The sequence below is a fragment of the Podarcis gaigeae genome, assembly GCF_964106915.1.
Source record: "Podarcis gaigeae genome assembly, chromosome: 8".
In the NCBI taxonomy this organism is placed as follows: Eukaryota; Metazoa; Chordata; class Lepidosauria; order Squamata; family Lacertidae; genus Podarcis; species Podarcis gaigeae.
The window spans coordinates 66,518,890-66,544,625 of NC_139684.1; the positions used below are offsets into that span (position 1 = coordinate 66,518,890).

General features: G+C 46.9%; 2 protein-coding genes across 8 annotated transcripts in view; both read right to left on the reverse strand.

The window, feature by feature from the left end:
- Nucleotides 1-15,827, reverse strand: part of E2F2 (E2F transcription factor 2) — a 41,697-nt gene extending 25,870 nt beyond the window's left edge. For both annotated transcript variants that reach the window (XR_014567136.1, XM_083750886.1), the window contains exon 1: nucleotides 14,530-15,827. Coding sequence is in view for 1 of the 2 variants with exons in the window: in XM_083750886.1 (XP_083607012.1) it covers nucleotides 14,530-14,814 (285 nt within the window). In the remaining variant the exon portion in view is untranslated. The remainder of the gene's footprint in view (nucleotides 1-14,529) is intronic.
- Nucleotides 15,828-17,827: 2,000 nt separating this feature from the next.
- The window catches only part of CATSPER4 (cation channel sperm associated 4), a 40,950-nt gene continuing 33,041 nt past the window's right edge, over nucleotides 17,828-25,736 (reverse strand). For all 6 annotated transcript variants that reach the window (XM_083750841.1, XM_083750842.1, XM_083750839.1 and 3 more), the window contains 3 exons: nucleotides 24,966-25,043; nucleotides 21,282-21,326; nucleotides 17,828-18,730 (listed from right to left, as the gene is read on the reverse strand). In XM_083750841.1, coding sequence (XP_083606967.1) covers nucleotides 18,704-18,730; nucleotides 21,282-21,326; nucleotides 24,966-25,043 — 150 coding nt within the window. In that variant the 3' untranslated portion in view covers nucleotides 17,828-18,703. The remainder of the gene's footprint in view (nucleotides 18,731-21,281; nucleotides 21,327-24,965; nucleotides 25,044-25,736) is intronic.

A 25,736-nucleotide genomic window follows, 5' to 3' on the forward strand; every position in this document is an offset into this window, starting at 1 on the left:
TGTGCAAGCAGGAACTTTTGTAATGGGAAAAATTTTGGTGCAAATAAGGAATACAAGCAGCTTGGCCCCAGAAAAAAAAAACATAGGAAGAGCATATTGCACTAATAACCAGCTTTTCCATCTCAGGACTCCACTCAAATGCCCAGTAAATGAGGATGTGCCCACAGATTACACAGTGCACTCAGACTTTCAAAACGTTTTTGAGAAGGCATCTCCACAAAAACTAAGAGGAGAGGTCCTCTTGTGGATCAGGAATTGGTTCAGCAGAAACCAATCCAGAGGGTAAGAATAAATGGACAGTTCTCCAAATGGAAGGATGTAAAAAGTGGAGTCCCCCTAAGGATCAGTATTGGAACCTGAGCTATTTAACTTGTTCATAAATAATTTTACATTAGGGTGGCCAGTGAGGTGGCCAAGACTGCTGATGATGCTAAATTGGTTCAGGATCATTAACACAAAAAGCGATGGCAAAAAGTTCCAAAAGGAACCTCTCCAAAATGAATGAATGGGTTGTAATATGGCAAATGCAATTCATTGTAAGCAAGTGTAAAGTAATGCATGCCAGGGCAAGAAAAGACCCTCAGCGTCACATATATGTCCATAGAGTCTGAAATAGCAGTAACTGACCAGGAATGAATCCTTGGGGTCATAGTGCATAGCTTGATTAAGACATCAATCCACTGTGCAGCAGATGTGAAAAAGGCAAATCCCATGCGAGGGATCAGCAAGAAGGGAATTGGAGATAAAACTGCAGATAGCATAATGCCATCATACAAATCTATGGTGCAACCACATCTGGAACACAGCTCTGGTCGCCTCACCTCAAAAAAGATATTGTCAAGTTGGAAGACGTTCAGAAAAGGGAAACCCAGTGATCAAGGGATGGAGCAAATATTGGAAGATTCGAGACAGATAAAAGTACTTCAGCACTTAATTAAAAGTACACATCAATTAATTAAACTATGGAACTTGCTCCCACTGGAGGCAGTGGGAGCCACCAACCTGAATAGCATTAAAAGAGAATTAGACATTAATGCTAAGGCAATCAGTGGCTACTAGCCATGATGGCTATGCTCTGCCTCCGCAACTGGCCTGATCCAGCAGGCTCTTCTTATGTTCTACCATAAGGAGAGGTTATATTCTACCATATCCTCAAAATATAATTGCTGCAGATGCCTCCTATACCCTGCAGCTCTCTGCAATATTAATAACTGAGAATTAGACCTTTTTGCCAAGTGGGTAGCAGTGTCCCTCTTGCAGAAGACACGTAATAAGTGTACATTGTGCAGAATGGAGGAATCCTTGTGAACAAGAAATAGCCAGACATTGGCGAGCTTTCATCATGCACTGGCAGGGGCACGAGGGAGCACAGTTCTCTCCAGCAGTGAAAACCTGGCATTCCACTGCAGCCATAGCTGTGACTCCGAGCCAAATGATCGTGGCTCCTTGCAGGATCGCCATCTGGCAACATGGAGCAGAACAAATAGACACTACAAACATCACACCATAAAAACTCCCTTCATAGCTTGGGTAGCCTGGTGATCCTCCTATGCCCGCTAGTTTAACCAAAAGTGTTTGACAGGTCATGGATATGGTGGTGTGTTGTTGTTTTTTTAGAAAAACAGTAAGGCTTATAACATGTTAGTTTGCTTTTTTAAAAAAAACACAACCAAAATATCATCTAATTTTTTCTTGAACAGTCACACCACCCCAGATCTTCATTCTTCCACTGACCTAGCATAGGGTTGCCATACGTCCAGAATTTCTTGGAGAGTGCCAGGATTTCAATGGCAGAATTGATGCCCCGGGGGAATTTCTTAAAGGTGGCGCTTTGTCCTGGATCTTAGGCAAGCCAATGACTTGGGGGGGGCATTAAAAAAAAACCTCAACAATTTTGGTGGTTTCCTACTTTTTGAAATATGGCATGCTACTTTCTATAGAACAGCCAGCTGTAGGTGCCAGGGGGACTGGGGATGGCAGAGGGACCTTCTCTCCATTGCTGAGTTTACTTGCAAAGACCTTTACTTGGGAAAGATGCTCTGTGACGAAATGGCAGAGGAAACCCACAAAAGCTACATGCTGTAAACTAAGCTCAATGGGCAGGAACCATAAGGCAGTATCAAAACTAGTGACTGGTCACAGCACAGGCATCCTGCAAAGATGGGAAAACATGCAGCTTCGAATGTCCTTAGATGGCTTTTCCTCACACTTTATCAGACTCTCTTTTGGGAGTTGCCTGCCCAGCCCTCAGTTTCCTCTCCTGCTACAGATAGGAAAATTTGCAGAGTCACATTGGTCGGGGCCTCTCCATGAAAGCCAGGTCCCACTATGCAGCACACACATCGGCAACCTAAAGAAAAGGCAGGAAGTGTTTTTCACGTTCTGAAGCCCATCTGCACAGCCCTGCCTGCCCCAAACAATGTGGCTTGTATTCCGATGGAGTCGACGGCCTCTTAAGTGACATAGGAAACTGCATTGCACCAGGTCAGGCCCCTGGTTCCATCTAGTTGAATAATGTCGACCGTGATTGGCAGCAGCTCTCCAGGGTTTCGGGAGATCTCTTCCAACCAGTGTTGGATAAAATACAGTATAAGTCAATTGCCCAATGGCACCTTAAGCCTAGGTTACAGTCGCCACAATGGAATGCCTAGGAGTCCCCCTTTTTTTTGCAGTGACATTTAATGTTATCATTACTCTTAATTTCATTCCTATGCCACTTTATATTCTAAAGAAAAAAAAAATCTCAAGGCAATTTACAACACGTTAAAACATCTAATCAAACAATCCAGAACAAAACAAAGGAAAATACAGTGGTGCCTCGCAAGACGAAATTAATTCGTTCTGCAAGTTTCTTCGTCTTGCGAAGCGCGGATGCACCCTGGTATTAACGGTTGTAAGAAAAAGAAAAAGAAAGCAAGCCCATAGGGAAAATCGTCTTGCGAAGCAACTCAAAAAACGAAAAACTCTTTCGTCTTGCGCGTTTTTCGTCTTATGAGGCATTCGTCTTGCGAGGTACCACTGTATTTCAGATCCTTTGCTAAGTGACATTTTGCTTCTCCCATATTCATTTATCTGCTTAATTTATATAGCTGCCCCACAGCAGAAGTACTCTAAGAAGCCAATGTGGTGTAGTGGTTAGTGTGTCGGAACAGAACCTAGGAGATCAGGGTTCAATTCCTCACTCGGCCATGAAACTTACTGAATGACCTGGGGCTAGTCACAGTCTCTTAACCTACCTCACAAGGTCATTGTAGGGATTAACTGAGGGTGAACCATGTGGGATGGTGGGATATAAATACAATAAATAAGTTATTCTGCTTAAGAAAGCTGGAGGGGACAGCTAGATGGAGATGTCAGTCCCCAATCTGGCACCAAGAGATCTCCATGTGGTCACACTTGGACCTATGCCTGGCACCTGGCTGATTTCTAACACTGCTTCCAAGCCTATGTGGGAATGCTGGGATTTAATCTGGGACCTTCTGCACTCAGAGCACGTGTTCTTCCACTAAGCTATGATATAGTACGCCCTAAAGAGTAAGAGAGCAGAGCATCACGCCCAACTGCATCTGACTGCCAATCCAAATGGACCAAATATCCATTGATAACAGTGCATGGGGGGAAAGGCAACAGCCTACAAGGAGTGGATAAAGGATCAGGACATTATGTTCCAGTTCCAAGAGGGCAGCTCTGCAATGAACTGCATAAAGCCTTAAACAGCAGAACTATTATTATACTCATTTTCAAAAGGGGAGGGGGAAATGGAATGGAGTCTCCTAGCACAGGGCATGGCTGGCTGGAACCCTGAATCGAAACAGTCCGCACTGCAGGACCTTTTTGTAATAATACTAATAATGGATACCAACATTTCAGGAGTTGGGACGTTTAAAGGGCTCTGCATGAATTTAGGCTCCCAGTACCAATGTGTTAATGCAGACACAGTGCGTTTATACCTCTTCAGGTTATTAAATAAAACCTAGATTTTTGGAAAGAGCAGAAAGAATGAAGGCTATGATGACTGAAGTGCGTGAACACCAACTTTGCAGCTCTAGACCACCAAATCTTGATTGCGTGGCGAGTTCCCGCTCCCCACCAGGATAAATAAAGACACAAGACACCATAATTAAGGTTAATTGGGCGAATTAGGCCACAACTTTATTGAATTCAGGAATGAGAGGCATTGGCTTAGGCATTGGTCCTATTGACTATCCGGCTCCAACCCATTTGCTGGAGACACGGGGAAGGGTTAACACTTTATCGGGGGAGTCTCCTGCCAAGGCACGTCGACTAGGAGCTCCCCCGGGTCACCGCTCTGGGGCGTGCCTTTGGCCCACACCTCCATAGGCTTCGGACAGGGCCACGCCCCCCGGAGTCCTTTAACGGACCACCCTTCGCTCACTGGGGGGAGGTGATGGCGTTCCTCCCCCACACACACATCCTCTTAACCCCTTCTTACCAATGCCTACCGCCAATGCAGAAAAGTTGTGACGAGTTGCTACGAGGTAGGTGAAAAACCAAAAGGCTACAAATTGCCAATTGGGAAAAATTCCTACCATGCCCCTTGCGGCGACAGACCGAAGTCCATAGCAAAGTCAAAGACCTACCTAAAGCCCAACTAAAGGGAGGGAGGGTGGGAAAACGTGAGGGCTAGCCGGCGAAAGAGGGCGACTGCTGAAAGGCAGAGTTAGCATTCTGACTCTCTCTCCCTCTCTCTAAACCAAGGCTCTCGGGATGCCAATGTTCTGTGCCAATGTTCTGTTCCGTCTACTTGAGTTATGCATGGCCCTCCCTTTCCACAGATGTGCGGAAATATGGCCCCAGGGAAGAAGAGACTGCAGCCACCTTCAGGAAGAAGCCCAAAAGGCTGAACTTGCTGTCCCTCAAACCACGCCCATCCTGGCAGCTGCATTTTGTGCAATTAAAGCAAAGTGACTTGCACTTCAAATGCTGACCAAACAGTTTCCTGTAAGAACTTTGTGTTGCTAAGTCCTCTGAATCATCATCTCAAAGGGCAGCCTGGAACAAAAGTGAAATGGGGGTGGGGAGGGGAGAGCCCAGGCAATAAGATTAAAGGTCTCTGCTACCTGGTTCTAACCTGTCAAGGGTCACTGAAATCATGCCTGGGAACATGCATGCAAACAGAGAGAATAAGATTAAGGCCTATGAATCATAGAGTTGGAAGTGTTCTCTATTCCCTCCCGTGACCAACCAACTCCACCCCCCCCCCAAGACAATGCAGGAAAATCCAGCCTAGGACACCATTGATAGGTGGCTTATCCCAGGCAGTCTGGTCCACTGTCAAGCAGTTCGGCCCATCAGGATGTTCTTTGCAAAGTTTAGATAAAATTTCTTATAATTTCTTATAATTTGTTTCTTATAATTTGAAGCTGTTGGTTCGGGTCTTACCCTCTGGGGCAGGCATAGGCAAACTCGGCCCTCCAGCTGTTTTGGGACTACAACTCCCATCATCCCTAGCTAACAGGACCAGTGGTCAGGGATGATGGGAACTGTAGTCCCAAAATGTCTGGAGGCCTGAGTTTGCCTATGCCTGCACTGGGGCAACAAGGGAGTGAATCTGTTCTGTGATCTATGCAACAGACATTCAAATGTTGAGTGTGGGTGTGCCTTACTTGATTTTTTTTTTAAAGATTTTTTTTTCAAAGTTCAGCACAATCCTTGATCTGGCCAAAGATTCCTAAGAAATAAACACACACACACACACACACACGGCAAGTATTTAGCCCTTATGGCTACAAAAATATGCTTGAATGTGTTGGCAATACCTGCTCAACCTCAGCAACTAGAGAGGTACAGTGGCGCCCCGCAAGATGAACGCCTCGCAAGAGGGAAAACCCGCTAGACGAAAGGGTTTTCCGTTTTGGAGGCGCTTCACAAAACGAATTTCCCTATGGGGTTTCTTCGCAAGATGAAAAAATCTTGCGAGTCCCTGCAGGTTTTTTCCCCCCTTTTCCTAAGCCGCTAAGCCACTTAACAGCTGATCCGCTGATAAGCCGCTTAACAGTTGATCGCTAGAAGCCGCTAGACCGCTGTAGCGCTAATCCGCTAAGCTGTCAATGGGCTTGCTTCGCAAGACAAAAAAACCGCTAGACGAAGAGAATTGCGGAACGGATTCTTTTCGTCTTGCGAGGCACCACTGTATATTTATAAGATGTCCAGATGTTGTGAAGGAGCCACATTCACAGAACTGCAGAGTTGGAAGGAACCATGAGGGTCATCTAGTCCAAACAGCTGCAATGCATGAATCTCTCTCTCTTTTTGTTTTACCCCAATTGGAGCTCAAACCCACGATCATGTATGATTGGGCACATATCCCTTTAAAATGCCCTCCAGAGCTAAGCTCCTCAAATCCACTAGCCAGGATGCTGGTGGCAACCATCCTTTCCACATGTTCTCTGTGAGCTGGGAAAGGGGCTTGGAGTGAGACTAGATCTCACTTCATTTTGCACTTAACTTTTGTAAGATGTGTCTCGGAGGTGTCTGGCTAGTAAGCAGAGCCAAAACATGCAATAATACTAATAATAATTTTATTATTTATATGCTGGCAGCCTGAGTGGGTCACCCAAGCCACTCTAGGCGGCTCCCAACAAAATATTAAAAACGTAATAAAACATCAAACATTTAAAAACTTTCAGATGTCTTCTGAAAGTCAAATAGTTGTTTATTTCCTTGACATCTGATGGGAGGGTGTTCAACTGCTCCACTTACTAAGCAGACCCTCTGAGCTGGATCTCAGCTGGACGATGGGGGTGGAGATGCTCCTTTAGGTATACAAGGCTGAGGCCATTTAGGGCTTTACTAGGTCAGCACCAGGGACGCGGGTAGCGCTGTGGGTAAAACCTCAGTGCCTAGGGCTTGACGATCGCATGGTCGGCGGTTCGAATCCCTGTGGCGGGGTGAGCTCCCGTCTTTCGGTCCCAGCTCCTGCCCACCTAGCAGTTTGAAAGCACCCCTAAGTGCAAGTAGATAAATAGGTACCGCTTTATAGCGGGAAGGTAAACAGCGTTTCCGTGTGCTGCGCTGGTGCTGGCTCGCCAGAGCAGCTTCGTCACGCTGGCCACGTGACTCTGAAGTGTCTCCAGACAGCGCTGGCCCCCGGCCTCTTAGGTGAGATGGGCGCACAACCCTAGAGTCGGACACGACTGGCAGGGGTACCTTTACCTTTAGGTCAGCACCAATACTGACCTAGTATTGAGACTTCAATACTTTGGCCACCTCATGAGAAGAGAAGACTCCCTGGAAAAGACCCTGATGTTGGGAAAGATGCCTCCATGCCACAAGGAGACGGGGACGACAGAGGACGAGATAGTTGGACAGTGTTCTCGAAGCTACCAACATGAGTTTGACCAAACTGCGGGAGGCAGTGGAAGACAGGAGTGCTTGGCGTGCTCTGGTCCAGGGGGTCACGAAGAGTCGGACACGATTAAACAACAACAGGCTAGCACCAACTCTTTGAATTGTGCCTGGAAACCTCCTGGGAGCTCTGCACCACAGCAATGGTTTCAAAAAGAAGAGCATGGCTTTTCTTTTTGAAACCATACACCAGGCTTTTCAACAACCTCTTGCTTGTCCCTGGAAGAAAACTGGGCCCTGCTGCCACCTTTTCGGCACCTGATCTGCTGTAAGTAACCTGCATTAGGCATCTGCGTCTGATTGCATCATCAAGCAATGCAGCAAAAGTTTGGGTGGGCTTTCAGTCAGAGCGAATTTCAAACTTGTGAAGGGCCGGACCTCCCCCCGAAAAGCACCCCCTCTCCCGAAAGGACCTCCCCTCCACCTCGTCTCCGCTGGCCTGGGCGGCGGAGGCAGCCTCCGCCCCGCCACCGCTCCCTCCCGCTCAGCTCTTCCCGCTCCCTCCCACTTGGCAGCCTCTGGGCGCCACCCCTTCCTTCCTGCTGAGGCGGCTGAGCAGGAGGAAGCAGCAGTGGCGCAGAGGTCGTGCCAGCATCGCCACCCACCCAGAGGTGTCAGCGGCTTCTAATTGGCTGCAGGAGCTTCCTGTAGCCAATCAGAAGCCGCGTAACGTAAGTCAGTCTCTGCGCAGTGAGGCCTCTGCGCCGCACCGGTTTAGCGCAGGGGCTGACCAAGCGGGTGGCAGGGTCCGCGAGGTTCACGGGCCGGATTAATGAGCCCGGCAGGCTGCATCTGGCCCGCGGTCCTTAGTTTGCCAACCCCAACACAAGCATATCCGACTTGTCTGGTGCAGTGCCCCTGTTTTGTGAGCTCAGGTACCTGGGTGGGGCTTATGAAGCAGCCTTAACTGGTCTTAGCAAAAGAAATGGAGTAGCTTATTTAGAAGTTGAATCATAGCCACAGTCTGCTTGTGAAGGCCGGAAGAAAACTGCTGTGCCATAATCAACCGAATGGCCAAGACAACATTGACCTAAATTGCAAGTTTATCCCAACCTGCACTTTAAAAATTACGCACCAGCTTATATTAGAAGTGGCTTTCCTAAACAAGTTTCTCAGATGCAACTACCAAGCATATTTACAGTGCAATCCAATACATGTCTACATACAAACTTAATGGGTCATATGCCCAGGCTAAGAGCAAGCGTTAGAAATTAATATTAGCATGAAGGGGGCTATAGTTCAGCAACATCTGGAGGGCCAAAGGTTGTCCACTAGCCACTTAGAGCAGGAATCCCCAAACTTGGCCCTCCAGCTGTTTTGGGACTACAATTCCCATCATCCCTGACCGCTGGTCCTGTTAGCTAGGGATGATTGGAAGTTGTAGTCCCAAAACAGCTGGAGGGCCGAGTGTGGGGATGCCTGACTTAGAAGCTGGGGGGGGGGGGGAGGCCTTTTACCAAGTGGACTAATAGAAAAGGGATGGGATGATCCATTCTTCCTCACCAACCCACTGCATATCTGTGCTGTGCTGGTCATGGTGATTTTTCATCTTCTACAGCCAACCTAGAAACCAAGGAGCCTGGCAGAGGAGGGATGGCACATTGTGTCCATTATCCATCATCCATTCACTCACCTGCATGGAATTCCTATGGTCACATATAAACAAGTACCAGACAAGCTGTAAAAGACAAGGCTATATTGGTGCAGCGACATGCCTATGCAAGTCAGGATAGAATCATAAAGGACTTAAGTTTGGAAAGATCTTGTTCCTCGAATGCAAGAGGAGCTATGAGGTCTATTTCACTAGAGCTCCTGTTCTGCGCAGATAACACGGGGGACATGGTGCCCCTGACAGAGACATGCCTTCAGAAGGAGTCTGGGCAACAAAAGTGGGGAGGGGTTTAGATGGTGCCTTCCCTCTTTAGGGGGTGGGGAGGGAAAGCATCTCCGAGAGCAATGCAAGGCACAGATGCGCAGCAGGAAAGAGAAAGCAGGTGATATTATTCTAGCATAAGGCGGAGGCTGTTTAGAGAAACTGGCATTCGGCCCCTGTTAAGCACAAAGGTCCTAGTTGCTCAGCCAGATTAGGAATTCCAAGAACTAGAAAGTATGGAGGGGAGAGGGAGAGCTACAGACCCACAAGGGGATGTTCATCCCAAAGCCCACACCTGTCAGGAGGCGTCAAACACTCAGCAGGGGAGATAGAGAAATCTGAAATTCGATTCAGCCCTTGGGAGGACAGAGGGTTACAGCAGAAGCTGGAATAGTTCCCAGGACTTGGGGAACGTTGGGGGGGGGTGATGACTCCAGGCTTCTCTGCCAATTAGGAGCATTGGTCAAAGCTTTCAGCAAGCATGCCATGGAGGCCTAGCATCAACAGTTGCAGAACAGCAGAGCAAGATTGTATTGAGGAAGGTATTCTTGAACCCATCAGTCTGCCACACTCTGCACCGTCTACACACCATCCACACTCACACATTATGCTAAGATGAACCATGGTTTAGCGCGAACATGCTGGCTCCCAAGGAGGCGATTTCACCCACTTTGCTCATTCCCAGATCCTTGCAGCTCAGCATGGCAGCTAAACCAAGGTTTGGCTCATTGTGTCCTCTGAATGGGGGATTAACCGCAATCTATAGCCAAGGTTTGTTCCTGGTTACAGGTCATGGCTAAGGAGGAGGGAGCTTAACCACAACTCCATGTTGAAACGACACGCAGAGCCAAACATTGGCTTAAGTGCCGCATGTTGAGCTAAAAGTACTGGAGAGGAGCTGTGATCTCCACTTCGCAAGTTAGCAGGGTCCCAGCAAGCCATAGTTTGGCTTAGCAAGATGTGCATACCCAGCCACTAACTGATAGAAGCTCTCCAGAGTTTCAGATGGGACTCTTTCCCAGCCTTACTTGGACATGCCTGGAACTGAACCCGGGACCTTCTGTAAGCAAGTCATGTGCTCTACCAATGAGCTATGGCCCTCCTGTCCTCCCCATAGCACTATAGGGAAGGAGTGCAATTTGCAAATTCCCTGGGAGCAGACATAGCCCCAAGCAGAAACATCAACATCACCTCTACCCCAGAGGCAGAGAACTACCAGACAAGCCCAGTTGAGTTTTCTGGTCTTTCCAGATACAGAAGCACAAGGGATGTCAGAGCAGGGACAAGAGCCACAGCTCCGTGGAAGGAATGAGAGAAGGCATAGCTCAGTGTTAGAGCAATGCCTTGGATGCAGAAGGCCACAGGTTCACTCCGAGGCATTTTCAGTTCTAATGAACAGGCAGCAGGTGATTTAACTTGGTTAAATCCATGGAAGAACCCCTGAGAAGTTTCTGTTGGACAATACTGACGGGTCAGCGATCTGACTCAATATGAAGCAACTTCCTATGTTCCAGGGATAAGCATCACAGCACTGCAATGAGGATAGCTGCTATGTCTGACAAAATGCCCTTTTCCATGCGATGCTTAGAGGTACCGAAGCCCTTAAGGTGCCTCTGCCTTGCCGCTCACCTCGGTTGCAACTCAACTTCCCTTTGGGCCAGAGGCTACAGCTTTGTGGTAGAACTCATGCCCTGCAGTGCACAGAAAATATCTCCAGTTCAGTCCTAGAGACCCCGGAGAGCACTGCCATTTGGTGTGCATTATTGAGTAGAGGCCAGCACAGCAACACTCTCCCATTTGTGCTCCCAAACAACAGGTGTTCAGAGGCATGATTTATAGCACCAGAATCTTACCAGACAACTAAGTCCAACCTGGGACCAAGAGGTTCCTAGAAAGATAGATTTTCAATAGCTGGCTGCAAGCTCACCATGGGACTGCATGATCAAGTGCCACACATGCCACTAAGGTAAATCTACTTTTGGACTTCCCACAGGCATCTGGTTGGTCACTGCGAGAACAGGAGGCTGGGATAGATGGGCCTTTAGTCTGAACCTTCTTATGTTCTCAAACCACACACAAATTATTGGGGGTGTTACAAGATAATATGCTTTAGAGCAGCAGCTTGAGACTCAGAGGGCACTGGAACACACTCCTAAAACACACTTACTAGGGAATATGTCTCCTCGGACACAACAGGATGCACTTCTGAGTAAACATGTGTAAGGTTGTAAATTGGCAGGTACAGAAAGGTGTGTGGAAGCACCACCAATGGAGACGTCCAGTTTGCTTCTAGTATATGACCCAGCCAAGTACCACTAATGGTACAGGAGTAGTTTTGGTGCTCCCTTCCGCCCCCAAGTCCCTAGCAGGAAAGCAGGGGGTTATAGTTCTACCTGAAAACACAGGTAATACAATTACTAACAGCAGCACTGGTTAAATCAGAACGACGAGCATTTCTACACCTTTGCCTTATCAACCATCATGTAGGGTATCACTCCACGCTATGCCCCACCCTGTGGCTCATCCATCCCACATAATGTACAGGCCCAGACAGCACTGCCATGCAGGGATTAATAACAATACTTAATCAAGGCACGAGAACTTCACATGCACCATCTGGTTGTAAATCCTTACAGTGGCCCTTTAAAGCAGGTGTGAGGAACCTATGGCCCTCCAGTTGTTACTGAACTACAATTCCCATCATCCCCACCAAGCATAGCCAGGGATGATGGGAGCTGTAGTTCAGCAACATCTGGAGGGGCACAGTGCCTCCACTGCTGCTTTTAAGCAAGCTGCTACTATTATCTTCCATATTCCAAATGGGAATAATACTGGCTAGAACTTGGGCTCATCCAATGAAGCTCGATGGTGGGAAGTACTTCTTTGAAGTCATGCAACGCAATTTGCTATTACAAGATGTGCGACGGATTCCCATTTAGAAAAGAAAGCCAGACAATTTCATGAAGGATGAGGCCATCAGTGGATACTAGTCCCAATGGCTCTATGTTGCTTCAAGAATTGGAAGAACATTGCTTCTGAATACCAGTTGGAGAACAACAGTGGCACTCATGCCCTCATGCCTTGCATGTAGGCTTCTCATAGGCATCTGGTTGGCTGCTGTGGAGAACAAGATGTTGGACTGAATGGGCATTTGGTTTGAGCCGGCAGAGCTAGTCTTATTTTTTTCATTGTGTGTTGTGGGAAATGGCTAGTGATGAACTGAAGGAGTTAAGGAACACCATGACCCATGAAATCATCTCTTAGTCCAACCTGGTGTCCTCCAGGCTTTTTCTATTGCAATTCCCATCAGTCCCACAGCCAACAGTCAGAGCTGATGGCAGTTGTAGTCCAAAACATCTGGAGGGCACCAGGCTGGCCAAAGCTGCTTTAACCAAACACAGCAAGGCTCATATGTTCACCTACTGAACTCATGGCAGAGACAAGACTGAAACTGGGGTCCATGAACCCAAGTCAAAGCCACAACACTACATCAGCTCTCACAGCAACCGCTTTCAGGATGATTGCAATTAGATCTACCATGCAAAGGCCAAGAGGTTGATCTGGGTGGGTGTTCTGTTTCTAAGATGAATGCTTTGCTCACCTGGATTAACCCACCTGCTCTTACAGCAGCAGTTGCCAATGCAGTGCTCATGGGTGCAATGTCCCCCTTGAGTTTTTTCCATGGTGCCCATGAACTCTCTGAGGCCCTCATCCCACTGCCCTCTCAGTCATCGGGCAGAGGCTGCTTACCTTTTTCTCTCTTGACCAGAAAGTAGAGCTGAAGGAGGAAGCTGGAAGCGCAACATTTTCCCCACTTCCTCTTTCTGCTCTACGAGCTTCTCAAGGTTCAGATTAATTTTGCTAGACCCAACTCCCAGGTCCCTTGGAAAAGCAAAGACAAGGGAAACAACCTGGCTTAAGCACCTGTGGGTCCTCAGGATCCATCTGGCAATGCTGGGTGGTTCCGTCCAGCACTGTCTTGGGACCAGAGTGCTTCCGATTTCAATTCACACCCACACAAAAGCAGCGCACACCAGAAGTGCGGAAAAACTTGGCCAGAGGGCACAATCCCCAGCTCACAAAAACGCACTGACACAACAACTATTTTTTTCTTAAAGAACATCCTCATCGTTCACTGCGCCAAGCGCAAGACTCCTGCATGGTTGAACATCCCCTATTTAAATGGTGACAATGATTGCGCACTACCTCCAATGCCAGAGGTAGCACACCTCTTAATACCAGCTGCTGAGAATCAGAAGTGAAGAAAGCAGAGATGTGGCGCTCAGTTCCTGCCTGCGTGCTTCGCAAAGACACCTGGTTGACCACTGTGAAAAGAAGATGCTGGACTAGGTGGGCCTTTAGACTATTCCTTAATTCCTTATAACTGTTTTTCCCCTTTCGGGATCAGCTTGGTGAAGAGCATCTGGCTTTTATGGAGAAGGTCCCACATTCTATCCCTGGCTATCTAGGTAGGGTTGGGAAATGTCCCTGCCAGCCGATCCTAAGCTAGATGGGCCAGTGGTCCAGTTTACTATGATTCCTTTGCCAGAGGAGGCATCAAACTTAGGCATGGTTCTTTAGATTCATGCACCGGAGGCTATCGAATCAGGTAAAAGTTCTGTCAAAATCAGAACCCTTCCAGAGAGTGAGTGACAGAAGAGACAAGGCTTTGATCAAAGGAAAAGGGGGGAACGATTAAGGCTGCTGGAACTGATTCACTGAGGCCTGGCTCAACTCGGCTGAAATAGTGATGAAATGTATCAAACTGCCATGTCAATGCAGGAGAGGAATTTTGCAACATGAAATTCTTCTCCCTAGCATCTTGTTTTTAAAGATGCTTCCCCTATCTTTTTAGTGTCACAGATGGCATTTTGCATGACGTAGCAGCGTTAAGATTTCTGCAATAACAAAAAGGAGAAGTGTTGTAGGGCAAAGTACAGGGAAGTTAAGAAATGGCATGAGCCACAATGTACTGTATTGAGATTCACGAATCTTTGGGCTTTAGCCCAAAGGACACCTCCACCTGCACGCCCCCATACAACATAACCCCACAAAGCCCACCCAGCAATTGAGGTTTTCATAAAGTAGCCTTGGCTTTGGAGATATTGGCAGAAGTACACCTTGTTCCTTGGGTCTGCACAGCCAGGTGCAACCCAGTGCCAACCACCATCCCCCCAACCCTACCCACATTGTTGCATCCATATAAAGGTGCAACAGTGGTGTCAAAAGCCAACGCACTGGTAAAGAAACAGAAAGGAAAAGTAAGAGAAAAAGGAAAGCGGTATTACCGGCAGTTTTCCAGTGGAAGCGGATCGCATGGTTTTGATCTCGGGTCCATGGGGGGTGGCATAAAGGCAGCTGCCCCTAGGCAATGGGGCAACCACAGCAGTCTGAGGGTAGACCTGAGTGAAATAGGTAGCTGGAAGAGTTCGCATCTGGGGGCTGCTGAGGTTGGAGACCACCAGTTCTGCAGAGGTGATCACAGGCATGACTTTCTTTTGCTGCTGGGGGGGTCCGAGAGCAGAGGGGGCCCGTCCAGGGGCAGGAGGCCCAACTTTGGGGATTCTCAACATGGCTGAGCCCTCTCCAAAAGGCCACAAAGGAACAAGCAGAGCTTCAAAAACAAGTGATGGTGGCAATAACTGTTCTTATTTTGAGAGATCCTGAGAGGTAACTTGGAAAATGTACTCTTAGCCATTTAAAAAACTGCCATTGGCTTGCTTCCCAGGGGTCAAGCCCCAATGCAACATAAAAAAAATAAATCACAAATTCATCCTTCAAAGAAAAAGAAGCCTGGAAGAAACAGCTTGCAATATTGACTTTTGGTATTGGAGGAATGGCTCACGCAGACCCCAATTTCTCTCTTTTCATCAAAGTCTGTTTCCAGAGCCTTTCTTTGCTAGGGGAGCGAGCCATAGGGCGGCCAAGCAGGCTTCCCCCCCCCCACTTCCTCCTCCTCCAAACCGATGAATGACCCCAAGCTCTCCGCTTCAAAAATAAATAAATAAATGATGCACGCTTAGCGCGGAGAATAAAAAAAAAGACAAACCAACTTTGCACTAGCCCTCTTTCCAGAAACATAAAATAAAGGATTTTTGGAGAGACTTTGCAAGGTTACAGATCAGCTTTGCGCATCCCCTCCCCCAGCAAAGAAAGCAGCTTTTGTGGCTGGGGGAAAAAAATCGCAGCCGGAGAATCGGGGGAACAAAAGCTCGGGTGCTTTTTCTTTCTGCTCTTTCTTTCTTTCTGCAAAACACCAGCCGGAAGATTTCTCTCCCCGGCTGCCCCCCGCTCCGGCTCCCCGTGCCTAGATCCCAGGGCCGGCGGAGGGGCTCGGCAGAAGCATCCTGGCCGGGCTCAAGCAGCCAGTCCGGGCCCTGGATCCTTTCGCGGCCCCGGCGCCTTTCATGGAGCTGCCGCCGACTTGCAATGCTGGCCCCCTCGGCTCCTTGGGGCTCCCGGCTGGGCCGCTGCCAGGTTCCGGGGCGCTGCCAGGGCCGCCTGGGGCAAGGATGGATCTGGATTGGGGCAAGAGCGCACCCGATGGCTGCCCAGCCCTTTCTCTTTCCGTTCCTCCTTCTCTCGCTTTTTTTTTTTTAAGCGCCAAACTACGTGCCGCGAAATTCGGATCTCCCGCGGAAAACCCCGCGCTCCCATTGGCCCGCGCCGCGCCAGCCCGTCCCCGCCCACCGGATTTGATACATTTTGCCAGGCGAGGGGCGAGACCGGAGGTTCTGCTCTTAAAGGGGAAGCGCGTGGCGGCCCGCGCTCCCCGAGAGCCTCCAGCCAGCCGCCGGCTCCGGCTCCCCCCGCCCTTCACGGCGCGTGGGCGTGGCTATGCAAATATTGACCCTGGGATGGTCTCCCTTTGCACGCCTTGCTTGCTCTCGCTTAAAGCGGCCGGCGGAGGCTTTGGCAGGGGCGATCCCCAGTGCCGGGCTCCCTGGGAGGCAGGCGCATCTTACCTGTTGCGAATTTGGGGGGCAGGCCTTCCGTCTGTCCGCTTCCCCCGCGAGCCCCTCGAAACCCGCAAGGTGACCGGGGAAGAGAGGCGCGCTGGACCGCCTGAACAAAGGAGAGGCCCATGGCGAGGGGGTGCACGCTCATAAATGGGCTTGGAAAGCAGGGTTATCGATGTTCCTCCCGTACCTCATCTGCTTTGCGTGCAGAAGGTCCCAGGAACAATCCCTGCCATCTCCAGTGACTCCCTGTCTGAAATACCGGAGAGCTGCTGCCAGCCCGTGTATAGCCCACTAAGCCAGGGCCCAGTGGTTTGTCTCATTATCTGACAGATGCCTATGTTGCCCCCCAATCCCACTTCTGATGTGAGCCCCTGCACCTCTTGAAGCTCATCTATAGGGACTCATCTTCCATTTGTCAATATGGGGAAGTGGGGTTTGACTTTGTGGTTGATCTATCCTGATACATTTACGCCACAATACGTCTCATTTTGAGGAAAGTTGAGTGGGTGGGCTACCAAAGACGGGTGGGGAACGTGCAGCCCTCCAGATGTTGGTGGACTCCAACTCCCATCAGTGCCAGCCAGTGTGGCCATCAGTCAAGGTCCAGGGATGATGGGAGTTGGAGTCCATCAACATCTGGCAGGCTCCAGGTTATCCATCTCTGCAGCTGCACTCCTGAATGCCAAGTGGTGGTGGTGGCTGGCTGGCAGGAAGACCACCATAGCTGGATGCAGAGCCCCTGATGGGCAGAGCAAACAAAGTCCAGTTTGGTCCCCATCCTCCTCCCTGCTAAGATATACCAGGACAACACTCTTGAGACTGAGGATGCTGACAGACGCTGCCACCCCCTGGACTGCTTGTAAGCAAGACTCAAATGGCACCACTGCCCTCTGCTGGTTGCAACAATCATGTTCCCTATTCTTTGTGCTGCTCTGAATAAGGATTTTCCACAAGGGACACTGAGGGCCATACTAGACAGGAGGTGAATATCTCTTTTTGCATGTAATGTGCAAGGTCTCTCCCCCCTTTCAAAAATGCAAATAGCAGCTGTTGGAAAGGGGAGGTGCTGAGGAATATCGGGATCACAGCAGGCAGGGAAAGGGAACTTAACTTTCTCCCCCACTCCTCCTGCCAAAAAGCCCTCCCTCAAAGCTGCTCTTTGCACTGTGGACTTCAAAGGCGCTGTTTTCCTCTTTTCATGTCTATGCATGTCTTTAAAACTGTAGCTCTTTAATTGCTCTGCAGACCAGCAGGCAAGAAATGAACCTTTGCTCTCATTCTAGTTTCTGCTTATTTTTGCTACTGTAATGTTGCCTGGCTGAAGTTCTGCCAGTTCCCTTTTACAGTAAGTAGGGGGGAAATGTTCTGCCATGAATGCTCAATAAATAGGTTTTCTGGAGGATCCAGAAGAGCCAAAGTTTGGGAAACTCTGTTTTAATTAGTAGTAGCAGTAGTAGAAATCGTATTCGAAGTATTTGTATACCACTCTGCATAACATGTTATCCTGTGATAGTTTACTGTACAATTAAAAAACTTATTATAATACCTCCATTTGAAATATACAGGCCAGGATCCAGTCACACACATTGGTGCATAAGCAGCAATTTTTCATAAACATAAAGGCTCTAATACTCAATTCAGTATTTTATTGTTCTATTGCGACTCTGAAGCCAGCACAATTCTGAAAGTTGATTAACATACTGCATCTATCCCCCCCCCATCTATTTTGTGACATTCACAAAGTTCTTTGGGGCAAAGTTCATTTTAAAGGGCAACTGAACTAGGCGGCATCCCCAAATCCAGAGAATGCAAAGCAGCAAGTGAGCTTTCCTTATTCCTCTGCATGTGACGCGATCCTAGGAGGCATTGGAAAATGCAGGGCCGAGAGCATAACAAACATCTTGAGGCTTTGGAAGAGAAGAGCTTGGAATCAAAAGGTCTTACTGAAAAGACCCGCTAGCATCTCTGTATGTAGCAGAAAAGATGACCCAGAACCTGGCTAAGGAACGTGTCCTGGGTTCTTTCTTGTTGGGCCAGAGCCAAGCTGTGTATGTTGTTCTTGGACTTGTCCACAATTCAAGCAACCCAATGCTATGCCATGATCTGTGCTGCTGCCAGGGGCATGTCCTCCAAACTGGCACTACCTGGGCATAATTCCTACTCAATGCCAACATGGAAAGGGCCGGAAATTTGAAGCAAAGCGTGAATACACTGAGGATCATATATATACAAAGAGAAGTTCCTTTGTGGCCCACGTCCAAGGAATGATGCTCTAACAGTAGGGATATCACTGGAGGTTGGTACGTATGCTGATAGCTCCTTCTCCGGGTGATGAGTGCTGAAGCTGTTCTTCCCTTCCCCTTTTGACACTTCTTCAGATGCAGCCTCCACTCAGAAGCCTCTCCCTCCACTTGACTCCTGCTTTTTGCATTCTCTGCTTGGATGCTGTTTTCCCATGATATGCAAGTCTCTGTAGTCCTGATTGCGCATTTGTCTCTCCTCACTCTCCTGGTTTTTCAGGGGGTTTCTGGTATTAAAATAAAAATGTGTGGTTAGTTTGGAAACTTTTAATAACCTGGGGTGCGTGCCCAGGCTCATAGATCTCTAAAAAAGGCCTCAAAAAGGATACTGTAAAGGATGCAGAAAAGGGCAACCAAAATGATCAAGAGAAAGTCTCCTAAAGGAAAAAGCAAGAAAGTAAGAAGAGCCTGCTGGATCAGGCCATTGGCCCATTTATTCCAGCCTCCTCATTTCCTAGCAGCTGCCCAGGTGCCCATGGGAAACCCACAAGCACAAGGCCACTGTCTCCAGCAACTGGTATTCAGAAGCATAGCCAACATGGCTCGTAGCCATCGACAGCCTTCATGAATTTGCCTATCCCTCTTTTGAAGCCACCCAGGCGGGTTGCCATCACTGCCTCTTGCAGGAGCATGTTCCATAATTGAACTATGCACTGCATGAAAGTGCTGAATCTTCCTACATTCAGCCTCCCTGGGTGTCAGTGAGTTCTAGCGTCATGAGAGAGGGAGAACAACTTTTCTCTATCTACCTTCTCTATGCCGTGCCTAATTATTAAAAAAAACTTCTATCATGTCACCTCTTTTAAGGTGTAGTGTTTTGCTTTGTTGTGCTTTTGTTATGCTCTGTTAGAAAACCACCCAGAGTGGCTGGGGAAACCCAGTCAGATGTGGGTAGGGTACAAAAAGTATATTATTATTATTATTATTATTATTATTATTATTATTATTATTAGCCTTTTCTCTAAAGCAAAAGTCCCAAACATGGCAACCTTTCTCCATAGGGGAGTTGATCCTTTGGGCTTCCTTTTTCTGAAGCTTTTCCATCTCTGTAACTCTACAATATCCTTTTTGAGGTAAGGCGACCGGAACTGTACACAGTATTCCAAATATGTTTGCACCACAGATTTGTACAACGGCATTATGATGCCAGCAGTTCTATTCTCAGTTTCTCTGCTAAAGATCCCCAGTATGGAATTTGCCTTTTTCACAGCAGGGTTACAACTGGGGCCAGCCCTACTGTTAGGCAAAGTGACCAAGGCAACCACTACAGGATGCAGAAGCTGGGGACAGCAGCAGTAGCTGCTTCCCCAGCTATTGGAGATCAGGCCTGAGAGTCGTATCCAGTGAAGTTCCATACAGAATAGACTTACCTACCTATCTATTTATCTATCTATCTATCGGACCAAAGTTAGCCGTGTTCTTTCATGTTCTTTGTGTTAGTAGTGGCTCTGCTCTGAGTAGGACTAACATTGGACACAACCCCATGTGGGCTACAGACCTGGCATGCCCCCCCCCCCAAACCATCATCTTGCCTCCAGATGCACCAGAAAGTCTATCCTGTTGTCATTACTCCCAGCTGGGGATGGTGGTGGTGAAGAAACGAAGAAGACAAAATATGACTAAGAATAAAACTGCTGCCTTGGGGACTGAAACCGGGAAAAGGGTGGGTGGAGTCTGGGAATCCAAAGGGTATATAATTATAACTTGTTCTGTTTATATTTTGTTCTGCTATTTGTATGGAAACTGGGAAAGTCGTGGAAGGGAAATTTTGGTTGACTTTAGGAAAATATTTAAGAATGAATAATGAGGTATAAGTATTGATGTTTAAGTTTGGATAAGTCAAAACTGGTTTTTAAAATGGTTTAAATTAAATGCAAATAAGGTTTGCAAAAATAAATTGAGGAAATGGAAGAAAGAAGAAAAGTAAAATAACAACATGTTAGAATAAATTATTAAGTTAAAGTAGAGAAATAAGTTAAGGACTTGCTGAGCTGATAATTTAAATTGGAATACAAAAAGGGGAGGTGTGAGGAGGTCTGAGAAATAAGTTAAAAGAAAATAAGTAATTGAAATTTTATGTGTTTTTAATTGTTTTTAAGTTTTGGATTTTTGTATTTTTGTTACTTTTTGTTTATTTTTGTTTTTGTGTGGTTTTTGAAAATGCTAATAAACATTCATTAAAAAAAAAGAATAAAACTGCTGCCATTCACCTACCGAGCTATTTCAAAGGGCGGACTCCAGCATGAGTTGCAAATACAGTTTGATTATATTCATCTGGGCATCAATATAGACCATGGTTTCCACTCCCAGTACTATTTTTATTGTCCTTCCAACGCTAGGATAACTGTATCACCAATTGATCACAGTGCTTATTTTGCAGAAGATTGAGCTTTCAATTGTCACAATCTGTACTTTCTACATTCTACTGCCGTTTGAATCCACTGTTAACCTTTTTCTTTCTCTATACCCCAGCCTCCCAACATATATATATATAGCTGCCAGCAGAGAACATCTGATGAAGTGGACTTTAGTCCATGAAAGCTTATGCCTAATTCATTAATCTTTAAAGTGGCACAGGACTCTGTTTTTGTTTGTTTCATTCTTTCTTTAACAGACAATTCGCACAGCAACCCTGCAGGGAATTTATTTATAAAATAATTTATATACTGCCAATTCATACAATATAACATCATGGTGTGCAGCAATATAAATAACATAAAAATAATTCTGTAAATATAAAAATATACATCTGAAATACATATGTCTATCAAGTCTTACTATGCTTTCCCGACGCTTGCGAGCCCTGTGTCCTGGCCTGACAGCCTATGGTGTGAAGAAGTAAAGAAGAAAAGGTTAAATGGGGGGGGAGGGAGGCAGAATACGTGAAACCCTTTCTTTTTAGGAGGTGGTGTTCATGGAAATTAACAACAAACAGGAATTGATACCAAACCCATTGTTAGCATTACTGGGGATGTAGGATGAGCCAAATGAACAGAGTTTGGATAAAGCATTGGTTTTATATTCATTATTAACTCTGTCAGGATGGTTATGGTAAGAAAACAGAAATATTTTAAAGGGATAAATAAGGGTTTGTGTGGGTTTGTCAATTCTGGTCTGTAGCTATTGCTGAAAAATCAACTGAAATTAAGGGATACTAAAAGACAAACAGCAAGAGATTCATTTTCAATTGCACTGTAAAAATTATCATAATACAATCTCCCCACTTTTGCAGGGGTTATGTTCTCAGGTAAATGTGAAACTGTGTATAGTCAAAACTCCACCGGGTTCAACAGCAAGTGGGATTGAACAAACAAATTTCCTGGATGCCCATCCCTGTTCTGCCCCCCCCCCCCCCAGGTGCATAAAGCTGAATGTGCACAAGTTGAATGCATATAAGTTGGGAATGCCTGTATATAAATGGTGCTAACAATGTTCAAATGCCTGCCGTGAGGTGCTCTACTCTTTGCAATTCTTAGTAACTTTTCAGTTTTAAGTCAGAATATCATAAGAGCCTGACAGCGACTTCCTGATATCTATAACCAAAGCAAATCTTTATTTTCTGAAGGACACCTTGCTACCCTCCAACATTATTTCGTATTATTATTTCTTAAATTTGTATACCACCCTTCATCCGTAGATCCCAGGGCCATTCACAACACAAAAATATCCAATATCAACACTTAGTATCATTCCCAGGAATAGTGAATGAAACAACCCAAATTTGTGTCTTTGTGTGTGTGTGTTTTCATGTACGATAATTGCATTGCTTTTCTCTTTAGCTTTAATTCAGTGTGTTATTGAGCTATATGAATGAATGAAACCATTTCCGTCTCTTCATGCTCAGCTGAAGCTACAGAGGCTTCTTGTGTTCTGTCAAATATAGCAATTGGTATTTGTGTCCTTGTTTTATCCAGGGACATCCCCCCTCCCCCGCACAGCTCTTGTTGGATCCTAGAACCTGCCTTCCCCTAAAAGTATGAGAAACAGCTTCTTCTGGTTGTATTCCTCTGCTGCAGGGACAGGAAAGTGTGGCCTTCCAGATGTTGATGGACTACAGCGCCTATCATCCTTGACCATTGGATGTTTTGGCTGAGGCTGATGGAACGGGAGTCCAAGAGCATCTGGGGGATAATAGAGGAAGGGTTGTGGCTCTGTGGTAGAACATCTGCCTTGCATGCAGAAAGTTCAGGGTTCGATCCTCATCATCTCGAGGTAGACTTGGGACAGTTCCCCATGTGAAACCCTGAAGAGCGACTGCCAGTCAGTGTCAGCTATAATGAGCTAGCTAGATGAACCACTGGCCTGACAGTATAAGGCAGTTACCACTGTTCTTCCTGTTTTCCAATGGAAGGCCACAGGTTTCCAACCCCACTGAACTCAATAGGACTGATTTCTGAGGAGACGTGCCTAGGATAGCTTTATCAGGAACCCACTGCCCTGCCTCCAATCTACACCTCCATACTTAAGCCAGGGATGCGGCCATCCAGATGCTGGACTATAACTCCCATCATGCCTCACCACTGCCCATGCTTGCTGGGGCTGATGGGAGTTGGAGTCCAACAACATCTGGAGAAGCACAGGTCCCCCAGTCCTTCTTTAAGCCAGTCAATGCCTCTCCGAACCAAGGAGGCAGCCTTTGGACTTCCCTATACGACTGGGAAAGTGTCCATGGGTCAAAGCATTTATCTTAAGGTTACCAGATGTCCCCGTTTCCTGGGGACAATACCTGGATTTACAAATCAGTCCCCTGAAATCCTATCATTCCTATTGAAGTTGAAAAGTGTCCCTAGATTCATTGGAGGGGGGGAGAGAAATCTGGTAACCTTAGTTTATCTCAGATATTCCTGCTCTCATCTGCTTTTAATGGGTCCTGATGTCAGATGGATTTAGGCAGCCTTTTCTCATTCTGGCCACAAGACTAGGGATGGAACAGCAGAGCTAGCTGTAGGGCTGCTTAGTTGGGGGTCTAACCACTGCTGATGCAGCATCTTATCTTGCTGTGCTGGACAGCTCCATTGCTATCTGAAACCTATTGATCAGTGGCTCACTGGACAGCTCCCTGACCTTGCCAGTTGAGTAGAAAGCTTAACACTAGTCACAAACAATGTAGAATTGTAGATGTTCCTCCTCCCCACCAGCTGGACCCCAGGCCATGTGGTGGTGGGGCTTTCATTTTAAAAATGGATCTATTCTTTACATTCATTAGTCACGTACTAACTTAGTCCTCTTAATCTGAGAGAGGCAGGTTCGAGCCCCTTGTTGAGCAAAGGATTCCTGCATTGCAGAGGGTTGGACTAGATGACCCTCATTATCCCTTCCAACTCTAGAATTCTATGATTCTATGTCCAATTCAGTTTAAAAAATAAAATAGAGCACAAAATTAAATAATACAGTATCAGCATGAAAAACAAACACCTACAAATGGCAACAATAATCCCATAATTAAAAAAAACAAAAAACAGAATTCTGAGATGCTGCCAGTATAAAAACTAAAGTTATATTTCTGGACATTTTTAACCCTTTGCGTTCTGCTGTGGTCCCATTCTGAATTGGGGACGAGTGGCATGGGTTGATTGATTATAATTATATTTATTTATGTTTTACATTTGTTACGTTGATATCCCACTTTTCATCCAAGAAGCTATAGGTGGTGTTCATGGCTCTCTGAATTTTCAGGTTATCCCCACAAGACCCCTGTGAGGCAGCTTAGGCTGAGATACAGCAATGGGCTGGAAGTCACCTGGTGAGCTTTGTGGCTTCTCTAGCTATGAAACAGAGACTGAACAGGCAAAAATGGTTCTTTCTGGTCGCTTGGACTTCACAACATTTGTATAGGAAGGCATTTTCTTGTGCAGAGAGGTGCTGGAAGTTCAGCGCTGACAAGGCCTCATCAAGGCATGTCGAGTGATATATTATTTTTGGTCTGAAGCTATTGTCCATATAAATCTTACACTGGCCAAACCTTTGGCATTTGGAGGATGACCGTGTTCTTTTTAACCATATTCCTGTTGTGTGAGGATAAACAGCAAGACAGCAAAAGTGAATGTGGTGAGGTCTTGTGGTTGCCAGGAGACTTAAATTTTGAGCCTGGAAGGATAAATGCCTGCCATCCATTAGGCAATGGTCTGAGGACCTCACTGCCCTTGCTACATTTGAATATATTTTTGTAAACACCAATTTCACGTGGGTTCCTCTCTGGACATCTGGAAGGCTTATAACAATTTTTAATTCCAATTTTAGCTGGAAGTACTGGTCGCCACTGCATTCTCAATGCGAGCTGACTGTGGGTGTTGTTATTATACTTTTCCCTGTACTTTTTTTTTTAAAAAAAAATTATTCTATCTCCTATCTTTCTCCTTTGCTAAATTTGACGAGAGAGATGTGCATCCACTGTGAAAGGCTGCATAGGGGATTGCTGAGCAATGTTGTTTCATTTTGCAGTGTTTGGCTTTACATTCTTACCAAGCTATCCTGAGGCTTGCTGCTGCTGTCCTCAGAGCCTTGTGGTGGCTTGCGGCTGCTGTCCTCAGAGCTTGGTGGCTGGGGGACGGAGAAACAAGGAAGAAAATGCAAAACACCAGTAAGAATGTGCACAGGCAGCAATAAAACTCTTTGCATCACAGGGGGTTGGATGACCTTTGGGGTCCCTTCCAACAATGGTTCTTCCTGGCTCCTAATGTGCAGCACTGAGGGTTGGGCTGGAACGGGGCTGAAGCTCCAGAGGCTCCCTGGATTCTGTTAAATACATCTGATTGCATTTGCACCCCTCCCTGCACTTTCTTACCCCCCACACCCAATAAAATCTAGTTCCTGTGGCCACCAGAGGCCATCAAAGACGCAGGGCGGTCAAAGATCAGAGGCTTCCAAATGCTCTTTTCATGCAGAGACCATCCCTTGCACTACAACTCAATAAGATACGGAGACCATCCCTTGCACTACAACTCAATAAGATTGTTGCGGTATTGGCTGGTGCCCTTTGGAACTGACAGGGTGGTAGGTAGGGCCAGAGCCAATGATAGGCAGAGCCAACTGATTCTAGTCCCCGCCCCCGCCCCTCCATGCTGATTTCTCCAAGGGTGACACTTAGGCTGAGGAGGAAGCTAACAGGCAGTGCTGCCACCCCACCCTGGGCTGGTTGTAAATAAAAAGGCAGGCAGAAGGGGGCATATTGAAGTTGGAGCAGTGCTCCTTTGACCCAAAGTAACCAGCCCCCATTGTGTTCCCGGAGCTAGG